The following is a 22829-nucleotide window of genomic DNA, read 5'->3' on the forward strand; positions in this document are numbered from 1 at the left end:
GACTCTACGCCAGGCACTGCATTACAGACTCTACACACCACAGGCTCATTTATGCTGTGGGGACAGCTGATCACCTCTTCATTTTACAAATAAGACATAGAGTTGGGAGCGTTCAAGTAATTTGCCTTCAGTCACATAGTAAGTGGTAGGGCCAGGACGTAATTCCAGATCTGCTTGATTCTGAAGCCCAGGCTCGTAACCACTGTACTCTGTCTGGACAGGAGAGGGAAGGGGAGCGACTGGGAGGGTGCTCAGCCCACTAGTACTAGAAAGAATAGGAAGTCACAGTGCAGGATGCTGGGTCCAGGGGTAAAAGCACTTGGGAGATCTCTCCCAGCTTCCCCCTCCTCCTCCCTGCACCTCTGACCAGGTTGCTGCCCTGTTTCAAAACCCTTCCAGGCTATCCCAGCCAAACAGGGCTAGATCCCAACTCCTTCCTCAGCAATCAAGGCCTTCGTGAATTCACCTCCACCAACCTCTCAGCCTCCTCTCCCTGTGCTTCCAGCCCCCCGCCCCCACCCCCGTGCCTGTCTGTGTCCTGCACTCCCTTCTCAAACCCCTGTAATTGCTCCCAACTTCTCTCATCTGAACCCTCCTCTTCCACACCCTCCCCCACCCTGGCACCCGAAATCCACGTCTTTCAAGGCTTCTTCCTTGAAAGTTGCCTCCGCTGAAGCCTCCCCTGACCCCTCTCACTAGTTGGCCTGCTCCCTCTATACCCTTCCCCAGAACCTTGACTCAGCACACAGCGCATATTCGCGCCACGTGTGTGCTTCTGGCCTCCCTGATGAACTGTGGGCCCCTGGCCAAGTTCGTCGGTGGCTGCCCCGCTAGAGACCCAATTTTTGTCTTCCGCATTTTACACTTCAGTAAGACCAGTCACTCAGCCTCTCTCAGCCTCAACTATCTCATCTGTAAAACCGGGGAAACAGAATCTACCTCAAAGTATTGTGAGCGTTAACTTTGAAGATGCAGGCAAAGCTGGGAGCACACTGCCTGGCACGTACTCATCAAATGTTAGCTACCCGTGAGGAATGACACTGACCGCGATTGTTTTAGAATAAATACACGGGCGATTCTGCCCTCTCCCCTGGCAAATGCTGGTATCACCCCGTCTGGAGAGGAGAGGGGAGCAGTCGTTTCAGGGGATGGAGGTCATTCATTGGCCTGGGATGAGCTTTGCTTTGCCAGCCTGCTCTGCTCTTCTTTCCCTGCGGCAGTGAAGGGTGAAAGTGACCACTCTTCGCAGTCCTCCGGTGGGGTGGCGGAGAGGAGTCTGGATGCCTCTCTGCACACGGTGCAAGGCACACAGTGGGCGCCCGTCCAGTGACTGAACTGGGAAGGGTCAGAAGAGACCTAGAGAGGGAACCTGGTGTGTGTGGCGGGGGTGGGATATGGAGTGAAGCCAAAGGCTTTAGGGCCTCTCCGGTCCCTTTCTCCCAGCCCTCCAGGTTAGAGCTAAAAATACCGCAGGGAGAGTCGGAAGGGGTGAAGGTCGAGGCTCGGGATTAAAGAATTTGTCCAGGTCTTCCCAAGTGAATATGGCAGGCTCAGGGACCCAGCGGAACGCCAGCGGGGCACGCCCCCCCGCCCCCCGCCCCCCGCCCCGCTCCCGCCTCCTCCTCCTCCCAGCGCGAGCGGGCGGCGCGCTCCGGAGGGAGAACCGGGCTGGAGGTGTCCTACCCACTCGGCGGCCAGCACCTGCCCCCCCCGCGCCCGCCCTGAGCCCGCCCCGACTGCGCAGCCGGGGGCGCTCCCACCTCTCTCCCCCCGGGCCGGGGAGCCGGGGGGCAGCACCGGAGCCCGGGGGGAGCGCGGCCCCACCGGCCGGCCGGCCCGGGCTGGGGGTAGCTAGGACGGCCCCGGGTAAGCGGCGGGAGGCTGGGCGAGCGGGCGGGCCGGGGCCGGGGTGGGTCGGTGGGGGAATGGGGTGGGGGGGCGACGGGGGCGAGGAGGGAGGAGGGGGCCAGCGGACTGGCGGGGAAGCGGCGCGGGGCGGCCACGTGAGAGCTGGTACTGGCGGCGGGGTTGGGGGGTGCCTGCGAGGTGCTGGAGGCGGAGAGCAGGCTGGGCTTCGGCATCCCCCTCACCCAGAACTCCCACCAATCAGGTCATAGGGAGCTCAGCATCCTCCGACACCCGCACCCACCCACTCCCACATGAATGTGATGGGGACAGACAGCGGGCGGACGTGTGACTCGGCCCACGGGACCTGCAAAGCCCCCGCCCTCAGTCTGGGGCTGGGACTCAGGCGTCCACGTCCAGGGGAGAGGAGCCAGAAGCAGGCTTTGGCCCCCAGTGTATGTCCCCGGGCGCTGTCTGCAGACTCACTGCAGAGCACAGGCCTTGGGAAGGGAGGCTCAGGGGCCTGGGCCCTGCCTCTCCGGACAGCCCTCTTCCACCCCCACCCAGCTGGGGATGTTGCATTAACAAACACCTAGACCCAGGACCCCCGCCTGGGAAGCCGGAGAGGACACCAGTCACCTCTGAGTCCGGGCCTGGTGACTTCCAGGAGGCTGTCCCCAGCCTAGGGGCCTCTCTGGCACCCCCTCCCTGGCTCTAGCCCTGTGCCCCGCTTTTATTTCCCAGCTATTCCCCCAGAAAGGGTTGATTTCAGGGCAGGGAATGGGTTGTCCAGTAGAATCTGCAGGTAGGCTACATCCTAGATCCCTCTAAGTTGCCACACCCAGGGGGAGGCCGGGATGCTTCTGGCATTCTTGGCCTTCTCTTCATCCCCTAAGGTGCCCCCTCCCCACCTGCTTGTGCTGGTTATGTAATTAACCCAGCTGAGGCTCTCTGCCATGCTGACAGTGTCCAGGGATGCCTGAGAAGCCCAGGGCCCTGGAGGGATTTATGGGGAGGAGGGGCTGGTACTTCCCCCAGTTGGGAGCTCACAGAAATAGAGAAGCACTTGTTGGGGAAAGGACACTGCATGGGACAGGAAGGAGATGAGAGTCCTAGTCTTAGTTGACAGCTCAACTGGCTATGTGGTCTTCACGTCCCTAAATCTGTGGGGGGTTTCTTTGGCTTTGTTTTTACCTTCAATAAAATGGGGAGAATTGCACACACACACACACACACACACACACACACACACACACACACACACACACACTACTTGTACGTGAGCAACAGTGCAGTAGTGCAGAGTGACCCATCTGGGTTGGCTAGGAGGTCCCATTGTGATCGTGGAAAGCCTTCGATGAGTGAAGGACCCCTGTGCATAACAATGGCCATTGTTTATTGAACACCTACTCTGGCCTCACAACACCCTATGACGTTCCTTGCCCAAGATCACACTTTAGGTGAGAGGCAGAGCGGAGAATCCAATGCTGGTGGATCTCACTCCAGATCCTGCCGTTGGTTTACTATGCTGTATGTGCACATGCCCTGTGGATTGGGTCCTCTGAACCAGGACGGACTGGACTGAAGGACATTCTGCTGTGAGCTGTGCATATGTGGAAAGGGCATGCATCCACAGAGAAAACATGCCTATGTGCTGGAAGGCATGGCCCCATCCAAACCCAGCAAACCCATCTGCCTTGGACCCATTTAGCAGGCACTGGTGTCACCCTCCTGGGAATAGTCCCCAGACAGGAGGTCTCAGGCATGTACCAGCCTCCCTGGTCACCATCCTCAACAGAAAGAGAAGGCACCTGGCTAAGAGGTTTACTTGGATTATCTCAGAACTAGGGGCTAATGATCCTTCTTTATAAGTGTGCAGAATGTGGCTCAGATCAGGCAGTTGATTTGCCCTCTGACCCACAGCCAGGAACCCATGCTCTAAAGTCACTGAAACGGAGCAAGCAAGGAGCTAACAAATCCATGTCAAGGTTCAATCCTGTAGCAGCCCTTTCCCGGGCACCTGCTGCATGCCAGGTCCTCTGAGCTCAGGGGGTTGCCGGATAATCAGACCCAGCCCTTGGCCTGTGGCCTACGCCAGCTAGAATCACTAAACTTGGAAGCTGAAGTACTGCGACATTGTAGAAAGGAGTAGCCGCCTTTCCCAGCTGTGTGCCTGGGCTCGTGTCTCCCTCCCTCTGGGTCTTCTCTCCAAAGTGGGAATACCTATCACCTGGGGATACTCTATCGACTAAGGATAACCACGTGGGCATGCTGACCTAGAGTAACTGCTCCACAAGTGTCACGCTCCAGAGCCAAAGCCATCGGGCCAGTCCAGGGATTCTCAGCAGGGGGTGCTTGGGAAGGTGGGGGGAGCGCATTTTGGGTCATCATGGTCACTAGAGGCTGCTGCTGGCAAGTACCTCCAGGCAGCTGGGGGTGTGAAATGCCCTGCTCGATAAATAATTCTCTCTCCACAAAATGCCAGGACTGCCTCCACGGAGACACACTGGCCTGGCCTCACCCCTGAGGACCAGGAGACCAAGGCTGCGAGGCGTTGCTGTCTTGCCCCGGGCTCAGTGGGAAGGCTGGGACTTGAAGCCAAGTCTAGTGCTCTTTCCGCTCCGCTCTGTGGCCTGCCCGGGTCTGGGAGTCAGACCGGCCAAAAGTCAGGCCATAATACAAGTCAAGAAAGGTTGATTCCCACTGATGGGATGGACGGCAGGGAGAATGGAGAAGGAAGGATGGGGAGGTTCTGGATAGATGGGATAGGGGCTCTGGGGAAGGGAAGGCATCCCAAGTAGCAGTAGTAACAGCTCCAGTGACATTCCGCAAGGTGGAAAAGTACAGGATACGTCCAAGGAGAAGCCAGCCCACCAAGCCCACTTCTTGTTCCCACAGTCCAGGTGGAGGCCGCAGAGGGCCCAGGGCAAGCAGGGGCAGCGATGATTGGTCCTGACGGTGGCTGAGCCCCCAGCCCCTGGAATATGCAGCCCGGGGGAGCCCCAGGCAGCGGCGAGGACGAGGTGGCGGAGCGGGGCGGGAGGCATGGTCTCCACCTACCGGGTGGCCGTGCTGGGGGCGCGAGGCGTGGGCAAGAGTGCCATCGTGCGCCAGTTCCTGTACAACGAGTTCAGCGAGGTCTGCGTGCCCACCACCGCCCGCCGCCTCTACCTGCCTGCTGTCGTCATGAACGGCCACGTGCACAACCTCCAGATCCTCGACTTCCCGCCCATCAGCGCCTTCCCTGTCAACACGCTGCAGGTAGGGGGGCCGGGGCTGGTGGGGGACAGGGTGGAGGAGAGCCTGGACCCCAACCCTCTCCTGGCTCCGGCCCTATCGCTGGCTTTGAGAACTCCGCGCTGCACCACGGGCCGCCCTACTTAGAGCCGTGCCAGGAATCCATTCATTTGTGCACTGGTTTATTCAACAAATATTTGATGAATGTCTAATGTGTACCAGGCCCTGTGGTGGGCACTGGGGTAGAATGCTGCTCAAAACAGAGCAGTTTGCTCTCAAGGAACTCATAGTCTGGTGAGAAGACAAACAGTCAACTATTACGTAGTTCCATGAGTGTCACGATTGCAGGGGATGCGGGGAACTAAGACAGCCCTGAAGGGGCATCTATCCCACGAAGGTGTGTGAGGGTGGGGGTCACAGGAGGTGATGTCTCAGCTAGGTAGGATCTGGGCAGGTAAGGGGCAGTGGAGAGAAAGGCATAGAGCGCCGGATGCCTGTTTATATTCTGGGCGCTGCCTCCCATGGCCTCAGACCCACGTCGTCTGTCGTCTGTAGAAGGGACAGCAGAAGAAAAGGCTGGGACCTGGGAAAGGTGTGTTCTCAGAGATTGGAGACCCCAATCAGATCTCTTGCCCAAGGGCCTTTTCTCTTAAGTGATGCTTTGTCCCCTGACCTCAGGACTGGCCCTCGGGGCAGCCTTCCCTGCAGGGGTTGGATTCAGATGCCCCCAGTGCCCTGGCTTACAGGGTCCAGCCTACAGGACCAGGTCCTTCTTCCTGCTCTCTACCTCTGGCTTGAGCGGGGGTCGGGTGCAGGGGGAAGCTGAGCCCTAGACATGTTGGCTCACCAAAGAAGCCCCTGACCAGAACGCACAGTTTCTCCAGGAAGGCTAGGCACGGTGGAGGCCCGCAGGGCAGGGGCCACCGCTTGGCCAGTTGTAACTGCAAATACAGCAATCTCTCGGGTGGGGCTGGGGGCTGGGGGCTGGGGAAGGGCTCAGGCTCAGCACTGTGTCACCAACTCCGGGCAGGAGGACCTTCGCCCAACCTCGGGGACACCTGTCTCTCCCATCCCAGGTGTGGGAGCGTCAGCACCAAAGACAAAAGCCTGATCCACACATCACGCCTTGGAAACAGTGAGGTCAGGGCATTGGGTCCAAGGTCAGGTGTTCTAGTTCTCCTCCAAAGGAGACTAACAGTAGCCTGAGTGGATGCTCAGATCCCGCTCTGGTCCTGTGCATTGAGCTGGGTTTATTTTTCACATTTTGTTGTGTGTTTAAATTGTAATTGTAATTTAAATTGTAATTTCGATTTTCGAATCGGAAAGATACAGTTTAAAAGCCCAAACTTTGTTGAAACAAACAAAAAGTACACCCAAAGAAATCTCAGTCCCACCCCTGCTGTCTTTACCCCAGTTCCTGCCCCATTCTATAGCCATTCTCATTGGTTTTTTTATTCACATTTCCAGTTTTTCTTTACACAAATAAGAAAATGTATTCTTATTCCACTCCCCTTCTTGCATTAAAACAAAAACAGAACTGTTCTGCACCTTTTGTTTGTTTGTTTGGGTTTTTTTCTTTGTTTGTTTTTTTGGCTTGACATTTTAACCTGGAGATCTTTCCATGTCAGTATCTAGAGGTCTTCTTCATTCTTTTTTCATGGCTACACTGTATTCCATTGGAAAGATGTACTGTGAAGTCCCCTCTTGTTGGACAAGTGGGTTGTTTCCAAACTTTTGCTTCAAAACAATGCCACAGTGAATAGCCTTGTAATAGTCATTTTGTACACAGGAAGGCATATCTGTGGGATCGATTTCTGGAAATGGCATTGCTAGGTCAAAGGATAAATGCAACTGGAGTTTGGAAGGTGCCAGATTCCACCCCGCCCCCCCCCCCCATTAAGATGCATAGTTTGTGCTCCTGTGAGGGATGTTACATGAGCCCTTGTTTCCCTAAAGCCATCAGTGTATTGTCAAACTTTTGGATTTTTGACAGTCTGATAGATGAGATAGGATAATCTCAGTGTACTTTTAATTTACATCTCTGCTTATGAGTGAAGTTGAGCATCTTTTCATATGTTTGAGGGCCTTTGCCTTTCTTTTTCTGAAAACTATTAATGCCTTCACCCATCTTTCTGTTGGATCATTGGCCTTTTTCTTCCTGATTGACCCTGAGTTTTGGACTCTCCAAGGATGTCCAAGACTTCACCCCTGAAGCACAAGAAAGGGACTTTGAGCAAAGAAATGCTGAGACAGGATCCTGCATGCCCCAAAGATCAAATAGTAGAATCCCAGTGGTTACTGTCTGAAAATAAGAATACATTCTTCCCCAATGCCAGATGAGATCCAGCCCAGGAGAGCGGCGTTTCTAGGGTCTCAGTCTCAGCTGTTGCTTCTGCAGCCTCTCTCCTCCTATCAGAGAAGGAAGCTGAGGTTAGAGGGCGTGTGCAACCCACCAAAGGAATGAGCAGCAAATGCATGGTTGGCACCCAGGTGGCTGAGGCTCCCTCAGCTCCTGTGTCCTTGGAACTGGACTCAGTTTCCATTGCTCCTTCTCTGTCTTGATACAGCCCCAAAATGGTCTTTTAGCATCTGGAATGCTGCATGGAGTTAGCTGGAAGGCAAGCTGAGCTTTCTTGCTCCCTCCCTTCAATCAGGGGTGAAGGGACAACCCAGCCAATCGGGAGCCTTCTTCCTCTCCCTTTTAGGAGCCCCCAGAGAGGAGTGGGTGGGAGGCAGCCTGGAGGCCCCCATGAGGAGGTAGCATGTTGGGAGAGAGGTGGGGCTGTCACCCTGGAAGGCTGGCAGCTGTTCCCTCTCCCCAGCAGAGAGCTGGAAGAATGTGGGAGCCTCTCTGCCTATTTCCCCATCCCTCCCACTTCCTGCTGATCTCCACTCCTTGCATGGGATGGAGGAGGAACAGCGTACACTCTGGGGTCCCAAGCTCCCAGAGGTCCTGTGTCCAGTGGAATACAGTCTTTCCTGGCCTGAGAAACCAGTTCATGGTTTCCTATGATTTTAGATTTGTCCTCAGCATCTTCCCCCTGCACCGAAGTTAAAACTCAGCACAAAGAAAAGATGCCACATCATCTCCCTGGAGAAATCCACTGCAGCATCTTCTAAGCCTTTGAATCGGGAAGTGCTTTTCTGGAGTCAGACTTAACTCTCCACCACTGTCGCCCAAGTCTTTCCCCTTTCAATCCTTCTCTGCAGTGTAGAACCAGCTGTGGTCCTCCATGCCTGATCCCTACCCCAATTCAGCTCATAAGCTGGCTCAGGAGATATGCCTGCCTCTCCCTCTAGTCTTTTGCCGGGGCTCTAGTTCCTAGAGAAAACCCTAGTTCCCCTTGTCCTGGGAGGCCTCTGCCTCCCCAAACTTCAGGGAGGCCCTTCTTTCCACACTCTGGCTGCTTTCTGCTGCTGCCCTTGCAATTCTCATCTGCTGGCAGGTTAATTAGCTAACTAATCTCTTAAGGAGTCTTCTCTTGCGTGCACTCAGCCTTGCCCGGGGCCTGTTCAGCTTGAGCTGCGGGCCCTTCCCAGAGAATTTGCCACAGGCATTCAGGAAGTTCCATCTCCCTGGAGCTGCCCTGGGGCCCTGCTCTACATCAGCCCCCATTTGGCATCCAGTCTCAACCTTTTTCTCCTCAGGCCTCCTTCTTCTCAACCCTGAGGACAGAGTGAAGCACACAGAAGGGGCACATCAGGTAGCAATCTAAGGGCTGCGTTACAGGCAGGAATTGGGTTGATTCCAGCACGGACCAGGTGGGATTCGGGACCGTGGAGGGTTCACCAGCCTAGGTAGTGCAATTAAAGAGCCTGCTAAGAGCCTAGGAGGAGGAGGTATGTATAAATGAGGAAGGCTGGACTCTGGTCCTCTCAGGAGCTCACAGCAGAAGTGGGGACCTGGGCACGGAAACAGCTCTGACCAAGGTATAATTGAACTGTTCTTAGAACACAGAAGATGAAGGGAATAGTCCCCTGCTTGCAGGAAGGCTTCTTAGAGGAGGAGGAGGCATCTGAGCTGAGGCCTGGGAAGATAGAGAGGATTTCAACAGGTCCAACAACTAGCTCAGGGCTGGGCTCGTAGAAGCGCTTAATAAATGTAATCGAACAAAGGACTGGATGGATGGATTGGGGGACAAAATGGGACAAGGCAGATCTCAGCTCCAGGAGTGCGCAGGACAGACAGAGGCCCTGCCCCATCCTGGCTTGGAGGTGGGGAAGCCACACCTGAGTTCTGCTGTTGTGCCCTGGGCCTGGCCTCCTGGGGATCGGTGAGTGTGCGAGGCTTAGGGTGCAGTGGCAGGTGAGAGTGCTGTGTGTGGCGGGAGGTGGCTGGGGGCAAGGGGAGCCCTTATGGCTGCTCTGACCTTGGTGCTGGCTGGGGGTGTTGCAGGAGTGGGCAGATGCCTGCTGCAGGGGACTCCGGAGCGTCCACGCCTACATCCTGGTCTACGACATCTGCTGCTTTGACAGCTTTGAGTACATCAAGACCATCCGCCAGCAGATCCTAGAGACGAGGTGAGGGGCCGGGATACACTCCACTGCCACCTTAGTGGATGCCCCTATGCCGGCCACTTCCCGTGAAAAGTGTGCAGTGGGAGGGAAACAGGTCACGTGCCTCTGGTTCCCACACATACTCAAACGCACACTCATGACATTTTGCCGTTCCCGTTTCTGTTAACTCATTTTGGGACCCTTACCATGGGGTGGCTAGTCTAGTGCAGTAGTTAAGAGCAGAGGCTCGGGGAAGGAGACTTCCAGGGCGCCTCAGCCGCATGACTTTAAGCCAGGCTCAGGTTCCTCATCTGTACAATGGGGAGAACATTAACACCTACCTTTTGGATCAGTTGCGTCAGTTACAGCGGTGCGCCTGAAACAGATGGATGGTAGTAGTAGTACTGACCAGGCACAGCCCCCCTTTTTTTTTTTAAATTAATTAATTAATTTATGGCTGTGTTGGGGTCTTCGTTTCTGTGCGAGGGCTTTCTCTAGTTGTGGCAAGCGGGGGCCACTCTTCATCGCGGTGCGCGGGCCTCTCACTATCGCGGCCTCTCTTGTTGAGGAGCACAGGCTCCAGACACGCAGGCTCAGTAATTGTCAGCCCGCCCTTCTTGAAGTCCGGGGCGGGGTGGGGGAGGTTGTGAGACTAGACTGTGGGGTTCTGAGATTCCCACCTCGCCCCGCAGGGTGATCGGCACCTCGGAGACGCCCATCATCATCGTGGGCAACAAGAGGGACCTGCAGCGCGGACGCGTGATCCCGCGCTGGAACGTGTCACACCTGGTGCGCAAGACCTGGAAGTGTGGCTACGTGGAGTGCTCGGCCAAGTACAACTGGCACATCCTGCTGCTCTTCAGCGAGCTGCTCAAGAGCGTCGGCTGCGCCCGCTGCAAGCACGTGCACGCCGCCCTGCGCTTCCAGGGCGCGCTGCGCCGCAACCGCTGCGCCATCATGTGACGCCGGGCCCCGCGGGCCGCAGCCCCGGCAGGCCCGGGCGGGGCGGGGCAGGAAGAGAACTCCTGGACCGCCCCCGCAGCCACGCCCTCCCCGGGAGAGGCGGAGGGCGAGAGGGAGCTTCCCGTTAACTGCCCAGTCCTCACCCCTCTCCCGCGTCTGTCTTCCTGGGACGGCCACCTTTAGTGCTGTAGTTCGTGCAGAGCCCGACCGGGCCCCTAGGAGCGCCGCCGCCCCTGGGGGTTGGGGGTGAGCGCGTGACACGGAGGGCGGGGGTGGAGAGGTGCTGCCTTGGCCGGGCCCGCACCCGGCTCCTCCAGAGAGTGTGTCTGTCATTGCTCCGCGTCTTCTTTTCCCGTGTCTGTCTGTCTGCCCAAGCGTCAGTTGGTCCTCAACTGTCTTACCCACCCTCGCCACCTCCAGCTTCGTTCACAGGGCTCTCATTTCATCCAGCCCCTTGTCGCACGTCCCGGCAGCTTCTTCGTGAGGCCAGCCTTCTGGCCGTCAGCACCACCGGCACGGGGCGGGGCGATGCGGGTGGCCCAGGGACCACCACCGGGGTCCGAGGGTTGAGGTCCGGGATCAGTCAGGGGGAGAAGGCAGAGCTCCCCCCGCTTCCAGGGAGACCTCCCCGCCCAACAGCCCCAACAGACGCAACAAGCTACCTTCCAGCCTTAACTCGATGGTCCGTCCCTGCCGGGTGCCCCTCACCCACTTCCTGACCCTAAAGTCCGATCACCCCCTGGGTTCGACATTTTCTTCTTGACCGAGTGTGGAGAGGGAATGCCCCCAAATGATAGATTTATTTCCATGATGCCAGCTTCCAGCCCTCTGTCCCCTTCTGGGTTGAGTGGTCTGCCAGACTGGAAGATGTTTACGGGGGAGGGGGGGGTGTCTGGTGGTGGGCGGGGTGTGGAGGGAGGCAGTCAGGTCGTGCCAGCGAAGACCCTGTCTCCCCATCTGACCCCAAGCTGACTGCCCCAGACCTTGCCCGCCTCGAATCTCAGATTACCCCGATTAATCTGGGGAGGGGCAGAGCTGGGAAAAGAATTATGGGAACCCCTATGCTTGGGGGAGATATACCGGCATCCCCACCCCTAGATGGAGGCCCTCAGGATCTGATGCCCTCTCGTCCCAACACCACTTGGCCCCATGCCTTGACCCACTCCGCCCCATTTTCTCCGGCTGCCTGGCCAGTTTCTACCTCTTGTCACCGGAGCTGATCACTGTCAGTTTTGTACCGATTTAGAAATAACAAAAGTAATGAAGATACTAGGAGTGACCTGCGGGATTACTGGGGGATTTGGAGGGCGGGAGAAATGGTGCGAGTCCCCGGCGGCGCCCAGCCAAGTTCTCCCTGAGGCTGAGCCCTCAGCCCTGCTCTGGTGGGAGGATGGCGAGGTCCCTTGTTAGAAGAGAGACGGAGAGAACAGCCTAGCCTCGATGTAGCCAAGCTGTGGCGTACAGACCAGGAAACCAGGTAGCTCAGGGTGGTGATGGAGAGGAGTCTGGGGGAGGCGTCACGGGTGGCGAACTTCTCATCCAGATCCAGCGTGAGAGGGAAGCTTCGATTCTCTCTTCTGCTTCCCCAGGTGATTCCCACTCCACTCGCTGGGGGTAACGCAGCCCGACAGTGACTGCCCTGACATTGGGCAGTCAAGTATTTTGGGGTTCTGGTCCCTGCTGTGCTGCATGACTTTGGGCAAGGGACCTGCCCTCTCTGAGCCTCCCTCTGAAGCAGAGGAGGTGGCTCCCCTCCCCCCCACACCTTGGAGTGGCTGGGAGAGTAAGGAAGAGGGGCTGCCCCCCTTTATCCCCTGCATCCCTGCCCCCTGACTCACCAGGGGGATGGGGTGAGTGGTGACAGCATCTCACCTGCCCCATCGCTGTCACGACCCCCAGCTCTGAGGCGCCTGAGGTGAGGGTGAGGGACCCAGGCCTCTGGCTGCCCCCTGTGGGAGCCGTTGGAATGTATCGCCTGGCTGGCCCCCTTCACCCCCCCCCTCACCCCCGCTTCACCCCAGATCTTTGATTCCCTTTGCCCCCATGCCGAGTGTCTGTCCTTCACCCTGCCCTCCCTTCCCCAGGGTTTCCCACCACAGGGTCTGGAAGTGTGTGTGACGCCCACTGCGCTGTGATCAGAAGTCAGATTAAAAATCAGGGAGTGTTTTCCCTCGTTTCTGTACCAAGGTGTTGGCTCAGTTCCTGCCGTGGGAAGGAAGGGACGCCCTACAGGGTTTCTGCCTGCTGAGCTCTGGAGGGACAGACAGTCTGGGTGATGAGGTGGCCTGAGTCCTAAAGCCCAGGCCCACCAGGAGAATGAAGGGAAAGGGAGAGAGCTGGGGACCCATCTCCTCTCCGCCTCCCCCGCCAGGAGATCGAAACCATTCAGAGGAGAAGCGTAACACCTCCCCCTGCTACTTTCTTGGGAAGACTTTCAGAAGTGGACTCAAGCCCAGCTTCTGCCTTTGTGTCTTCCACTCATGGCCGAGGCCCTGCAGCCCCCCGGCCCACACCCGTCATAACTCCAGGGGTGTCGATGTGTTCAGGAATGCTCTCAGCCATCCCTCTTGACTCGGTGATCTCAGTTCCCAACCCCCAGAGCAAAGCTTTGAAGCCCTGCAGGAGCCTGTGCGGGGCGACCTTGTCCCTGTCCTCGATGCTGATGCAGCAGCCTCTTCCAGGAGAGAAGGGCTGTCTGGCAAGGTTGGCTGGGGCTGCAGAGGGGAAACCTCTCTCACCCCAGCTCCCTCCCCCTCCTCCCCTCCAGCGCGAAAATGCTGCTACACCTTCCTGCGCCGTGGTAGAGTGAAGGACTCAAGAGCTGGGGGCTCAGGGACAGACCCACTCACGTTTAATAACTTATAAGAGCTGTGGAAATGGGCATGGCCGGAGGACAGAGCACAGGAATTTGGGGAGCTGTTCTGAGAGACAGTAGCCCTACCACCCTGGAATTGGACTGGGACTCGTGGGTTTTGCCCTGCTGCTCAACCGACCAGATGGAGTCTCTGTCTGTCTTCTAACCTCTCCTGGCCAAGGCCCTGTATTGAGGTGAGGGACCTTGCTTTCTGTTCCTGCAGTTGGGAGTGCAATGAATTCGGGGAGGAGAAGCGCCTTCTCACACCCAAGACTCCTCCTCAGGTGAGACGGGGGCTTGATCAAGCTGCTGAGGCCCCTGGGAGCTGCTCTCCAGTGGTGCAGCTGGCTCTTTCCTCTCCTTTCCTTCCTCCTTCTCCCCCGCCGAGGCTCCATCCCCCAGGGCTGCCTTCTCTCCATTGCTGCCCAGCACTGCTCTCACCTGCCGGCCCCTGGGGGGTGCCTTGGCTGGACCCAGGTGGAGGCAGGTCAACGGCTTGGGGATTCGTGAAGGCTGCTTCTCAGGCCTGTGGTCTCTCCGGGGCCGAATCCTGTGCCTGAGCTTCAGCTTGTAGATGGATGGGACTCTCCGGGGCTTCCGGAGTGTTCTCTTGCCCTTGCCTGGACATGCCTTGGCTTTATCAGAACTGGGGGCGGAGGGCGAAGGTGTGGAGGACTCTGGGGTGGCAGACGCAGCAGGGGCTGAGCAGTCCTGCCCCCCTTGAGCTGGGACCTTCGTGGTCCTGGCACCCTTGGCACTTGGGCTTGCTTTTGTCCTCAGCCCACTCTCTTCGGCTCCCAGTTTCCCTTTTGGGCTTCCTGGGCCTGCACTTACAGCCGGCTTAGGGTGGCCTGTAGGGGCTGCCTTCCAGGCTCCCAGGTCCACCTTAAGGAGGGGTGGGGGGCCCCGAGCCAGTTCTTGGATGACTTTGTCATAAGGACCCCCAGGCTCAGGCCACCGCCCACCCAGACTGGGCACGTAGACTCCACTTCGAGGACCGACTCCAGACCCTCCGCCCTGGGGGCAGACACCCGCCACCTCTAGCAGCTTCATGTTGGCCAAAAGCTGCTCCCCAAGGCTGTGGTAGATGGCTTGCTCCTTGATCCCACCCGAGGGCAGGGGAGTGCACCTCCCCTCCCGGTGCTGTGGGCCCAGGCCCCAGGCCTCTCCAGCCTCTGCTGTCACCTGGACGTCCAGCTTCTGGTCCTCTCGCCTCTCTTCCACAGAGCAGTCCCCATGTCTGGACCCAGACAGGTCCCCAATGACGGCCCTTAATGGATTGGGCCCTCTCCCCAGTTCTGTCCTGGGACCTCCAGTTGCAGTCCCTGGAAAGCTTCTTCCCGGAGTCGGGGGGCAAGCTGGGGGCAACCGGACCGGGATCTTGGTGGGTCCTTTAACAGGGGATGGAGAATGGACAGATGCTGTCTCCCTAAGCTGGGAGGAAGCACCCTCGGCCTCACCCCGGGGTGGTGGCCTGGGGCCCACAGGCTTGGCTGGGCTGGAGGAACCAGGCAGGGGAGATGGTCCTCCTGCTGGTGTCCCTGTGGTAGTGGCCTCAGGGGCTTGGAGTCCCTGGGGGATGGGGGTCCTGGCACGAGTCCCCCAGCTGTCTGTCTCCTCATGAGCCCAAGATGTGGGAGTCCTTCTCCTGGGGAGTTCAGGGGGGTATCTGTCCTCCCTCTTCCCTGAGGAGGTGCACTGTGGGTCTTGGCCCCTGGGAGGAGGTGAGGATTGGGGGCTGGGTGGGCTGTCCCCAGCTGGCAGCTGCCTCCAAGACGGGGCGAGTGACTTCTCCTGGCACCTGAAAGGGAGAATCACAGGTCATCGGCAGGGTTATCTGATCCAGTCCCCTGGCTCTGTGAAGGGATGGCCTTTCCCCAGCCAGAACTCCCAGGGGGTCAGACTTTATGTTGAATGAAGCAGATGCTCCCTCTCCCCCATGCCTGCCAGAGACTCTTCCTTACAGCAGATACTGTTTAAGTCCATCCTCCCCCATTCCTTGTGTAGCAGATAGAAAGCAGCCTGGTCTGGACCTCAGGTTGCTTCAGATCCCACAACTACAGGTCACCAGACTTGGGTGGGGAGGGTCTTAGTTTCTGCTGTACCATGAAATGGCAGAGGGACCTTGGGTAAGTCTGTTCCCTTTATGGGCCTCAGCCTCCTCATCTGTGAAATGGGAGGGTGTATGAAGTAACTAGATGATCCTAAAGGTACTGGGTGCTTTTTTGGTTCTGAACACCTGAGGTCTTGCTGGGATAGGGGCACTACTGGGAGACCTGCTCCCCTTATCTTGGGGTGGGGTGGCCTCTGAGAATGTAGACTCCAAAGCAGGAAGAGGCCCTGCCCTGTCCCTCCCCAGTACCTTGGGAATGGTGCTGTCTCTCTGAGGATCCCTGCCCCTGCTCTCCATTCACGGTGGGGTGTAGAGGAGGAGGCGGCAGGGGGCCTCAGCTTTCGATCTGAAGAGGTATATGTCTTCCAGTCCACAGAGGGCAGGGGGCTCTGGGAGCGGCTGATGGTCATTGTAGGCTGGGGCTGTGAGGGCCCATCCTCCACCCTCACTTCATGCTGCACCGGTGGGACAGGGGGCTTCAGGAAACTGCCCGTCTTGTGTGCTACCAACACAGCCCCCCAGAGAGAGGAGAGGAGGAAAGGGTTAAACTCCTGCTGATGGGGTCCACCGTTCCCTCCCCGAGCTGTGTCACACCCTGAATCCCCCATTAGAGACAGTGGGACCTACTGTGACAGTGACAGCACCAGAATTTCCTCATGGGAGGGGTTTAGGGGATGAAATCTGGTCAGAGGGCCTGGCTGGGGGACTTGTTTAAAGCTGCAAGTCTTTTTACATCTTTTACTTAGATTGCATGCTTATTTGGAGTAGCTTGAGGTGCTGATGGAGATTACGGGAAGACTAAAGACCCTTCCAAGTCATACTTGGTGCCTCCATCAGAGCCCTGCCCACATGCACCCATGACCAAATGCTGATTCTCTGTGTGTTTGTCGCCATCTTGTGGCTTAAGTTGGTACTTCACTGGGGCTGGTCCGCTTTCCGCCTAGAGCTGAGAGGCCACCCACACCTGTACCTTCTATAGTATCTTCCTTCCTCCATCCCCTGCACACCTCTTGCCCCTGGAGATTAGGCCTACCTCCCGCATCTGCTTCCGGCCTCCCGACCTGGAGTCATAGGGAAGGGACTCTCAGGGGACTTACAGAGGGATGTGCACCGGCAGGGGTCATGTTTGTCCAGATAGTGACCGAGTGTGTCCCAGCCGCCCCCCACACGCACCATCACGTGGTTCCGGAGGATCTGCAGGGGGCAAGGGTGAGGTGGAGGGCAGGGTGAGGGAGTCCCCTCTCCATGGACCAGCCTGCAAGCCTTCAGCCCTTGCTCCCATCCACGTACACATGCACACCTGTGTAGTTGGGAGCGTGCCTATGTTGCAGCCTGAGTCCCCTCCAGGACTGGCATCAGAGAGCACGTGTTGTCAAGGGTGGAGGCCAAGCTGACACACAGCAAGTTGCCCCAGGGCGAGACAAGGGATCTCCCAAGCACTGTGTAGTCTACCTCCCGACTCCCTCCTCTCCCTTCGCTGGGAAGCAGTTGACACCTGCGCACGTTTGTATCAGAAACGGGGGCGCTGGCTTTGCTCTCGTGGTGTGTGTGTTAAAGGACCCGCAGGAGTCCTGGCCCGACTCCACTCCAGGTCACGTAGCCTCTCCAGGCCTCCACCTCCTTAGTGGAAACGGGGCGCCACAATCCATCCCCACCTGCTTCACAGAGCTCTTGGCTCAGGCTCTGGGTGAGGGCCCAGGGAGCTGGCGCTGCCCCCAGGTGTGGCCCTGCCCAAGGAGAAGGCTTAGCTGTGCCCCTGAGGCGCTGGCCACACCCCCAGGTGCAGACTGTTTCTGGCCAGGTGGCCAGGCATGGGGCGGGGTGGAGGGGGTGGGGAGTGGGGAGTAGTGGGAGGCACAGTTCAGACTTGTACTGCCACTCAGAAGGCACCAAGCTGGGCATGTGAGCCGCGGACCGCGGGGTCCATGTGGCTGGGCCATGCAGGGAACACAAACTGGGCAGGGGGGATGGGGGGGGGGGTCTCAGGCCCCTTGCTGTGACCAAGCCTGTGGGTGGGAAAGTGGGAGTACGCTTCATCCTCACTTCTGACTGGGGAGACCCCCTTCTGAACGAATGTGGAGGCAGATGGGGGGGAGTTCTGATTCTGGCTGCCCTCATGGGAGGAGCGGACATGCTTGCCAACTTTGTCAGGAATCTTCTGGAATTCTCCAAGGGAGAGAAGGAAAGCCCCAAGCCCTGATAACTGGGGATGAACGGTGATTTCCTGTCCTTGCCTTCAGGCCTGGGCAAAGTCCCACGGAAGGAAACCTGATTCTGCCGATCCCAGAGAGGGCCCTCCACCCCCGACCTGGGACTTACCCGGATGAAGATGAGGGTGTTGGAGTCTCCCACGCGGTACTTCCCCTCGGACACCTTGACCATGGAGAACTGAACGGGGCACGTGCAGCGGCTCACCAGGCTCTGAACCTGCGGCCAGTGGGCAATGGGTTCAGCCCTCCCCTCTGCCCAGGTAGCCAAGCTCCCCCTGCACGCTGGGTCAAGCCCAACGGGCGGCCTGCCTGGCCCCCAGCCCCAAGGCTTCTGCTGAGTCAGGGCTGGGGGCTGAGAAGCAAGTAGAGAAGACTTTTAATGGCTCGACGAGAACAAGACCTTGAGTGGTCACCTACGGCCCAGCACCCTCGTGAGTCAGCTGACAGAGGCCGCGGAGTGTGATGGTTAAGGTGGACCTTGGAACCTGACAGGTTTGGGTGGGAATCCTGCCTCCACCGCACTATAGGCCTTGGGCAAGGTAAGAAACCTCCCTGAGCTCGATTCCTTGGTGGTAGAAGTGATTCCTATTCACAGTCAGAGCTAACTCCCAGGACAGGACCCTCTGTGCCAGACACCTGCTGAGCGCTTCACGTGCGCTGGCTCATCTAACAGCCACCGCGGTCGTGGAAGGTAGGCACGGTTACATCCCCACAGTACAGATAAGGGAGCTGAGGCACAGAGAGGGCAAATAATTTGCCCAAAGTCACACGGCTGCAAAGCAGTGGAACTAAGACTTAAACCAAGCAGTCAGAAAAGGTTCTGCGTTCTTAACAACCGTCCCACGGGGTTTAAACGAGAGAGGCGTAGGGTGCTGGATTCATAAAGAAAACGATGAGGGTCGAGGCTCAAAGTGGACACGACTTACTAACAACCACGCGGTGAGAGAGTGTCGAGGAGGGGACTGGAGCTGAAGAAGGGGGTGGCTCAGAGGGGCCGGGTTCGGAGGGGAGAGGGAGGCGGGGCGAAGGAAGGCGGGGCCGAGGGCGTGTCCGGAGCCCTCACCAATTGGTCCAGGTTGCGGCAGGGCGGGCGCGTGGGGAGCTCGGGCGGCGGCGCGGGGTCGGGCGGGGGCAGGGCCAGCTCCAGCCGCATTTCCTGGTCGATCTCCTCCTCCAGCCGCACCAGGGTGGGCGCCGCGACGCCGAAGCGCCGGGCCCGGCGGGCCAGCTCCAGCAGGCACAGCACCACGTTCTTCACGTTCTTGCGCAGCACCAGGTCGTCCGTCTCGAACATCAGCACCTCTGGCCGGGGCGGGAGAGGGGAGAGGAGGGTAGGCAGCCTGAGATCCCTGCTGACCTGCCCGGAGCAAGCAAGCGGAACGGGTGGGAGAGCCTTGGGGCCATCCTGGACCGGGGCACGGACGCAGGCATGGGGGATGGGGGTTTGCATCTCAGGTTCTTGGCGGCAAGCCAGCCCCTAGGAGGGTCTGGACAGAACTGCTCAGGTACTGAGTGCAAGACGAGGTGGCTGCCTTATGGGGGGGCGGGGAGAGGGGACATAGCCAAGCGAAGGAGCCTAACTCCACCCGCCCTTCTCCCCGCTGTGTTTGCCAGGATGGGTCCAGGAGCAGGAAGCAGTCTGTTCTGCTTCCCATCCGCGCCTCTCACCTCCGGTATCCACCAGGCACCCCAGACTCAACTCCCAGCCCACACATAACCAGGCTGGGGTGAGTACAGGCTCTGGAGCCTGACTGCCAGCTTTGGAATCCTGAGCTCCCACCCACCGGATGTATGACCTTGGGCTAGTGCCAGCTTCAGCCTCCTCTTCTGTAAAACGGGAAAGTAGTCTGTTTCATGGGGTTGCTGTAGGGCTAGTTATATGTTTGCAGGCAATGTCTGACACGTGGTAAGTGCCCGATAAAACACTAGCCTTTGTCAACCCTCCAGTCCTGTTCCATATCGTGTTGCCACCGCCGGTAGGCCAGGCCTGACCCCCTCCCTCTGCTACACCCCCACCGCCTTTGGTCTGAAGGATGGTGCGGCATCCAGCTTCATCCCCGCTGCTGGGTCCCAGGCCAAGGAGATGAGGGAGCCTGATATCAGTCCTAGAGTCTTGGAAGCCCCAAACACGACTGGCCCCTCCCTAACATCCACTTGCCTCCTCCCCTGTCCCCTCCCCACCCCACTGTAGCCCAAACACACGCCTTCTTTGTGCCCCCCTGCCTAGAACTCCCTGTCCCCCAAACTTCTTTTTATTCCCCAAGACTCAGCTCAAATCTCCATCCACTATATGGTCTTTCCAGGCCCATAAGGTGGCTGTTTCCACCTGTCTCCCCAGCACAGATGCCTCTACTTGAGCTTCTACCACGTTGGGCTGTAATTTATGCATCTTCTCAGCTGTCTCTCTTCCTGGGCCACAAACTTCTTGGCACTGGTTCTCAGCCCTCTCAGCGCTCGGTGCCCAGCATAACGCTCTACCCAAAGGAGATAGGTGCTCGAATCATCCAATCAACACATTTATTTATTGGGGATTTCCTATGAGATTGGGAAACTGAGGCATGAAAAGGAATGAGGTGGCCCAAGGCAAATCTGGAAGGAGGACCATGGCTCCTGACCCCTGATGCAGCCTGAGCCTCAGAGAGGAGATTGACGCCTGACAAGATAAGGGTCTGGGGAGGGGGGCGCAGGGTGCTTACCTTGGATACCCATCTCCTTGCGGCACCATTGGATGAAGTTGGAGATGTTGTCCCGGGCCTGGAAGGTGCCTGGCTGGGCGGCCGCATTGTAGGAAACCCCGGCCCGGGGCAGGGGAATCCTTTGGGCTCGGGCAGATGCCTCAGCCAGGAAGGCCAGGGCGGCCTCAGTGATGGCGTTGGCATGCTGGCACAGCACCAGGCCCGTCTCCAGCGCCTGCAGGAAGTTGGCTGCGTCAATGTCCAGCCCACAGAGATCCCGAAGCCACTCGGCCAGGTCCTCCTTCATGGCTTCCAGGTACTGCTCACTGGACTTAAAGGGCCGGATGCTGCGCATTGGAGGCCTCGGTGTCCCAGGCCTCCTCCTGCCAGCCCCAGGCTGGGACATGGCTGGACCACCAGCCGGGGAAGGGCCGGGTGTCTCCTCTCTCCCACAGCTGTGTCTTCACTCCTACCTCCTGCTGGGTCTTGGCTGGTTCTCCCTGACTCCGGGGTTCCCCTTGTCCTCTGAGAGCCCAGGACGGCTCTGCTACTTGCCGCTGGCTTCAGCCACTGTCACTGCGGCCACTGGGCTGGGCCAGGCCCGCCCCCGCCCCCCCCCCCAGTCCTCAGTCCCTGCCAGAACTTTCCCACTTGGTAGCCCTGCAGCGACCTCGCACCCCAGCTGCCCAGTCCGCTCAGAGGTCGCCACCTCCCAGGACAGATGGAGGTGAGGACACTCCTTTCTCCCCCCAGGGCTGGACAGGCCGTGCTAGCTGCATCCCACCCGCCACCGGCCAGCCTGGAGTCTGGCTGTCGGCCTCTCCACTCTGCTTTCCTCTCCTTGGAGACAGTGACTGCTACAAACACTCCTCGTTAACCCCTCCTGGCATTGCCCGCCCTGGAGCCTGGGAAGCAGAGGAAGGCTGGGGCTGGCTTCTCTCACTTGGTTGACACTGGTGGGGGCTTTTGGGAAATGAGGGAGAGAAGCAGGGCCAGGGGATGCCGTCCCCCTTGGTGTTTAGTGAGCACCGTAGGATAGAGGTGAAATAGATGCAGCGATAGAGTCCATACACATGAGTTTGGCCTTGGACCCTTTCCTGGAGCCCTCTGTGACCTTCATATACTGCCTAGCCTCTCTGTGCCTTAGTTGCCTCAATTACAAAATGGGAATAAGAATATCTACCTCTCCAGGGTGTTGTGAAGAATAGAGGAATCGTGAATGTGGAAAGTATCAGACTATTAAGACTGGGGGGTCCCAGCTCTCACTGATTCGCCCAGCAGCCTTGTTTGTGCACCATGCTCCCTACTTTCTCTGGAGAACCCCTCCCACTCTACCCACGTGATTCCTCCAGAGTGGGCTGTCAATCATAGTACCTCACCCCATGGCCACAGCAATGCATTCATTCAACAAATATTTCCTGAGTACCTACTGTGTGCCGCGCACTAGTATAGCCCTGAGGGTGTAGCTATAAATGAGGTCCCTGACCTCATGGAGGCTGCTTATATGTTGGTGGGTGTTGGATGACAGATAACAAACTTACAAGTCTATAGTAAGTCAGATGGTGATAAATACCAGGGAGGAAACTAAAGGACTAAAGGAGAAGGGGGGAGGTATTTTCTATCAGGTGGTCAGGAAAGGCCTCACTGATATGGTGATGAATGAGCAGGGACCTAAGAGAAGTGAGGAAGCATATCTTCGGGAAGGGTACTCAGGCAGAGGGAACGGCCAGTGCGAAAGCTCCAGGCAGGGGAATTTCCCAGCGGTCCAGTGGTTAGGACTCAGCGCTCTCACTGCCGTGGCCTGGGTTCAATCCCTGGTGGGGGAACTCAAATCCCTCAAGCCATGTGGCTCAGCCAAAAAAAAAACAACAACTCTAGTCAGGGGGATGGTTAGCATATCCCAGGAATGGCAATGACAGGTAGACTCTGAGGAAGAGAGGAGATGGGGTCTCAGATTATGCAGGGCCTTTCTTTACCTTTTGGAAGGCAATTTTCTTTCAATTTCTTTCTTTCTTTCATTCTTTCTTTCTGTCTTTCTCTGTTAGTTTCTCCTTTACAACAAAGTGAATCAGTTATACATATACATATGTTCCCATATCTCTCCCCTCTTGTGTCTCCCTCCCTCCCACCCTCCCTATCCAGAGTAAGCTTTTGAATATTGTAATCAGGAACCAAGGTGGTTGGGACTTCCCTGGTGGCGCAGTGTTTAAGAATCCGCCTGCCGGGCTTCCCTGGTGGCTTAGTGGTTGAGAGTCCGCCTGCCGATGCAGGGGACACGGGTTCGTGCCCTGGTCCGGGAAGATCCCACATGCCGTGGAGCGGCTAGGCCTGTGAGCCATGGCCACTGAGCCTGCGCGTCCAAAGCCTGTGCTCCGCAACGGGAGAGGCCACAACAGTGAGAGGCCTGCGTACTGCAAAAAAAAAAAAAAAAAAAA

The 22829-nt window shown here is 57.9% G+C and overlaps 2 protein-coding genes across 4 annotated transcripts in view; one reads left to right on the top strand and one right to left on the bottom strand.

The window, feature by feature from the left end:
* The first annotated feature begins 1662 nt into the window (after window positions 1-1662).
* On the top strand, window positions 1663-12706 carry RASL10B (RAS like family 10 member B). Of its 2 annotated transcripts, XM_028499905.1 has the most exons (5): window positions 1663-1866; window positions 4744-5106; window positions 8731-8786; window positions 9479-9603; window positions 10272-12706. In XM_028499905.1, exons 2-5 carry the CDS (start codon window positions 4830-4832, stop codon window positions 10540-10542), a joined length of 729 nt encoding a protein of 242 aa, XP_028355706.1. In that variant the 5' UTR covers window positions 1663-1866; window positions 4744-4829; the 3' UTR covers window positions 10543-12706. The 2 variants fall into 2 exon arrangements, with proteins under 2 accessions (XP_028355706.1, XP_007105623.1); XM_007105561.2 differs by lacking the exon at window positions 8731-8786.
* Window positions 12707-13657: 951 nt separating this feature from the next.
* GAS2L2 (growth arrest specific 2 like 2) overlaps window positions 13658-22829 on the bottom strand; it is an 11754-nt gene continuing 2582 nt past the window's right edge. Inside the window, exons 1-6 of one of the 2 annotated variants that reach the window (XM_007105560.2) lie at window positions 20416-20800; window positions 18783-19021; window positions 17829-17936; window positions 16607-16703; window positions 15759-16011; window positions 13658-15197 (exon numbers count right to left, since the gene is read on the bottom strand). In XM_007105560.2, the coding sequence (XP_007105622.2) occupies window positions 13658-15197; window positions 15759-16011; window positions 16607-16703; window positions 17829-17936; window positions 18783-19021; window positions 20416-20800 (2622 nt within the window). Of the gene's footprint in view, window positions 15198-15758; window positions 16012-16606; window positions 16704-17828; window positions 17937-18782; window positions 19022-20415; window positions 20801-22829 lie in introns of those variants that run through there. The other variant, XM_024127980.1, reaches the window with a different exon arrangement.

The sequence above is a fragment of the Physeter macrocephalus genome, chromosome 14 (genome assembly GCF_002837175.3).
Source record: "Physeter macrocephalus isolate SW-GA chromosome 14, ASM283717v5, whole genome shotgun sequence".
Taxonomy (NCBI): domain Eukaryota; kingdom Metazoa; phylum Chordata; class Mammalia; order Artiodactyla; family Physeteridae; genus Physeter; species Physeter macrocephalus.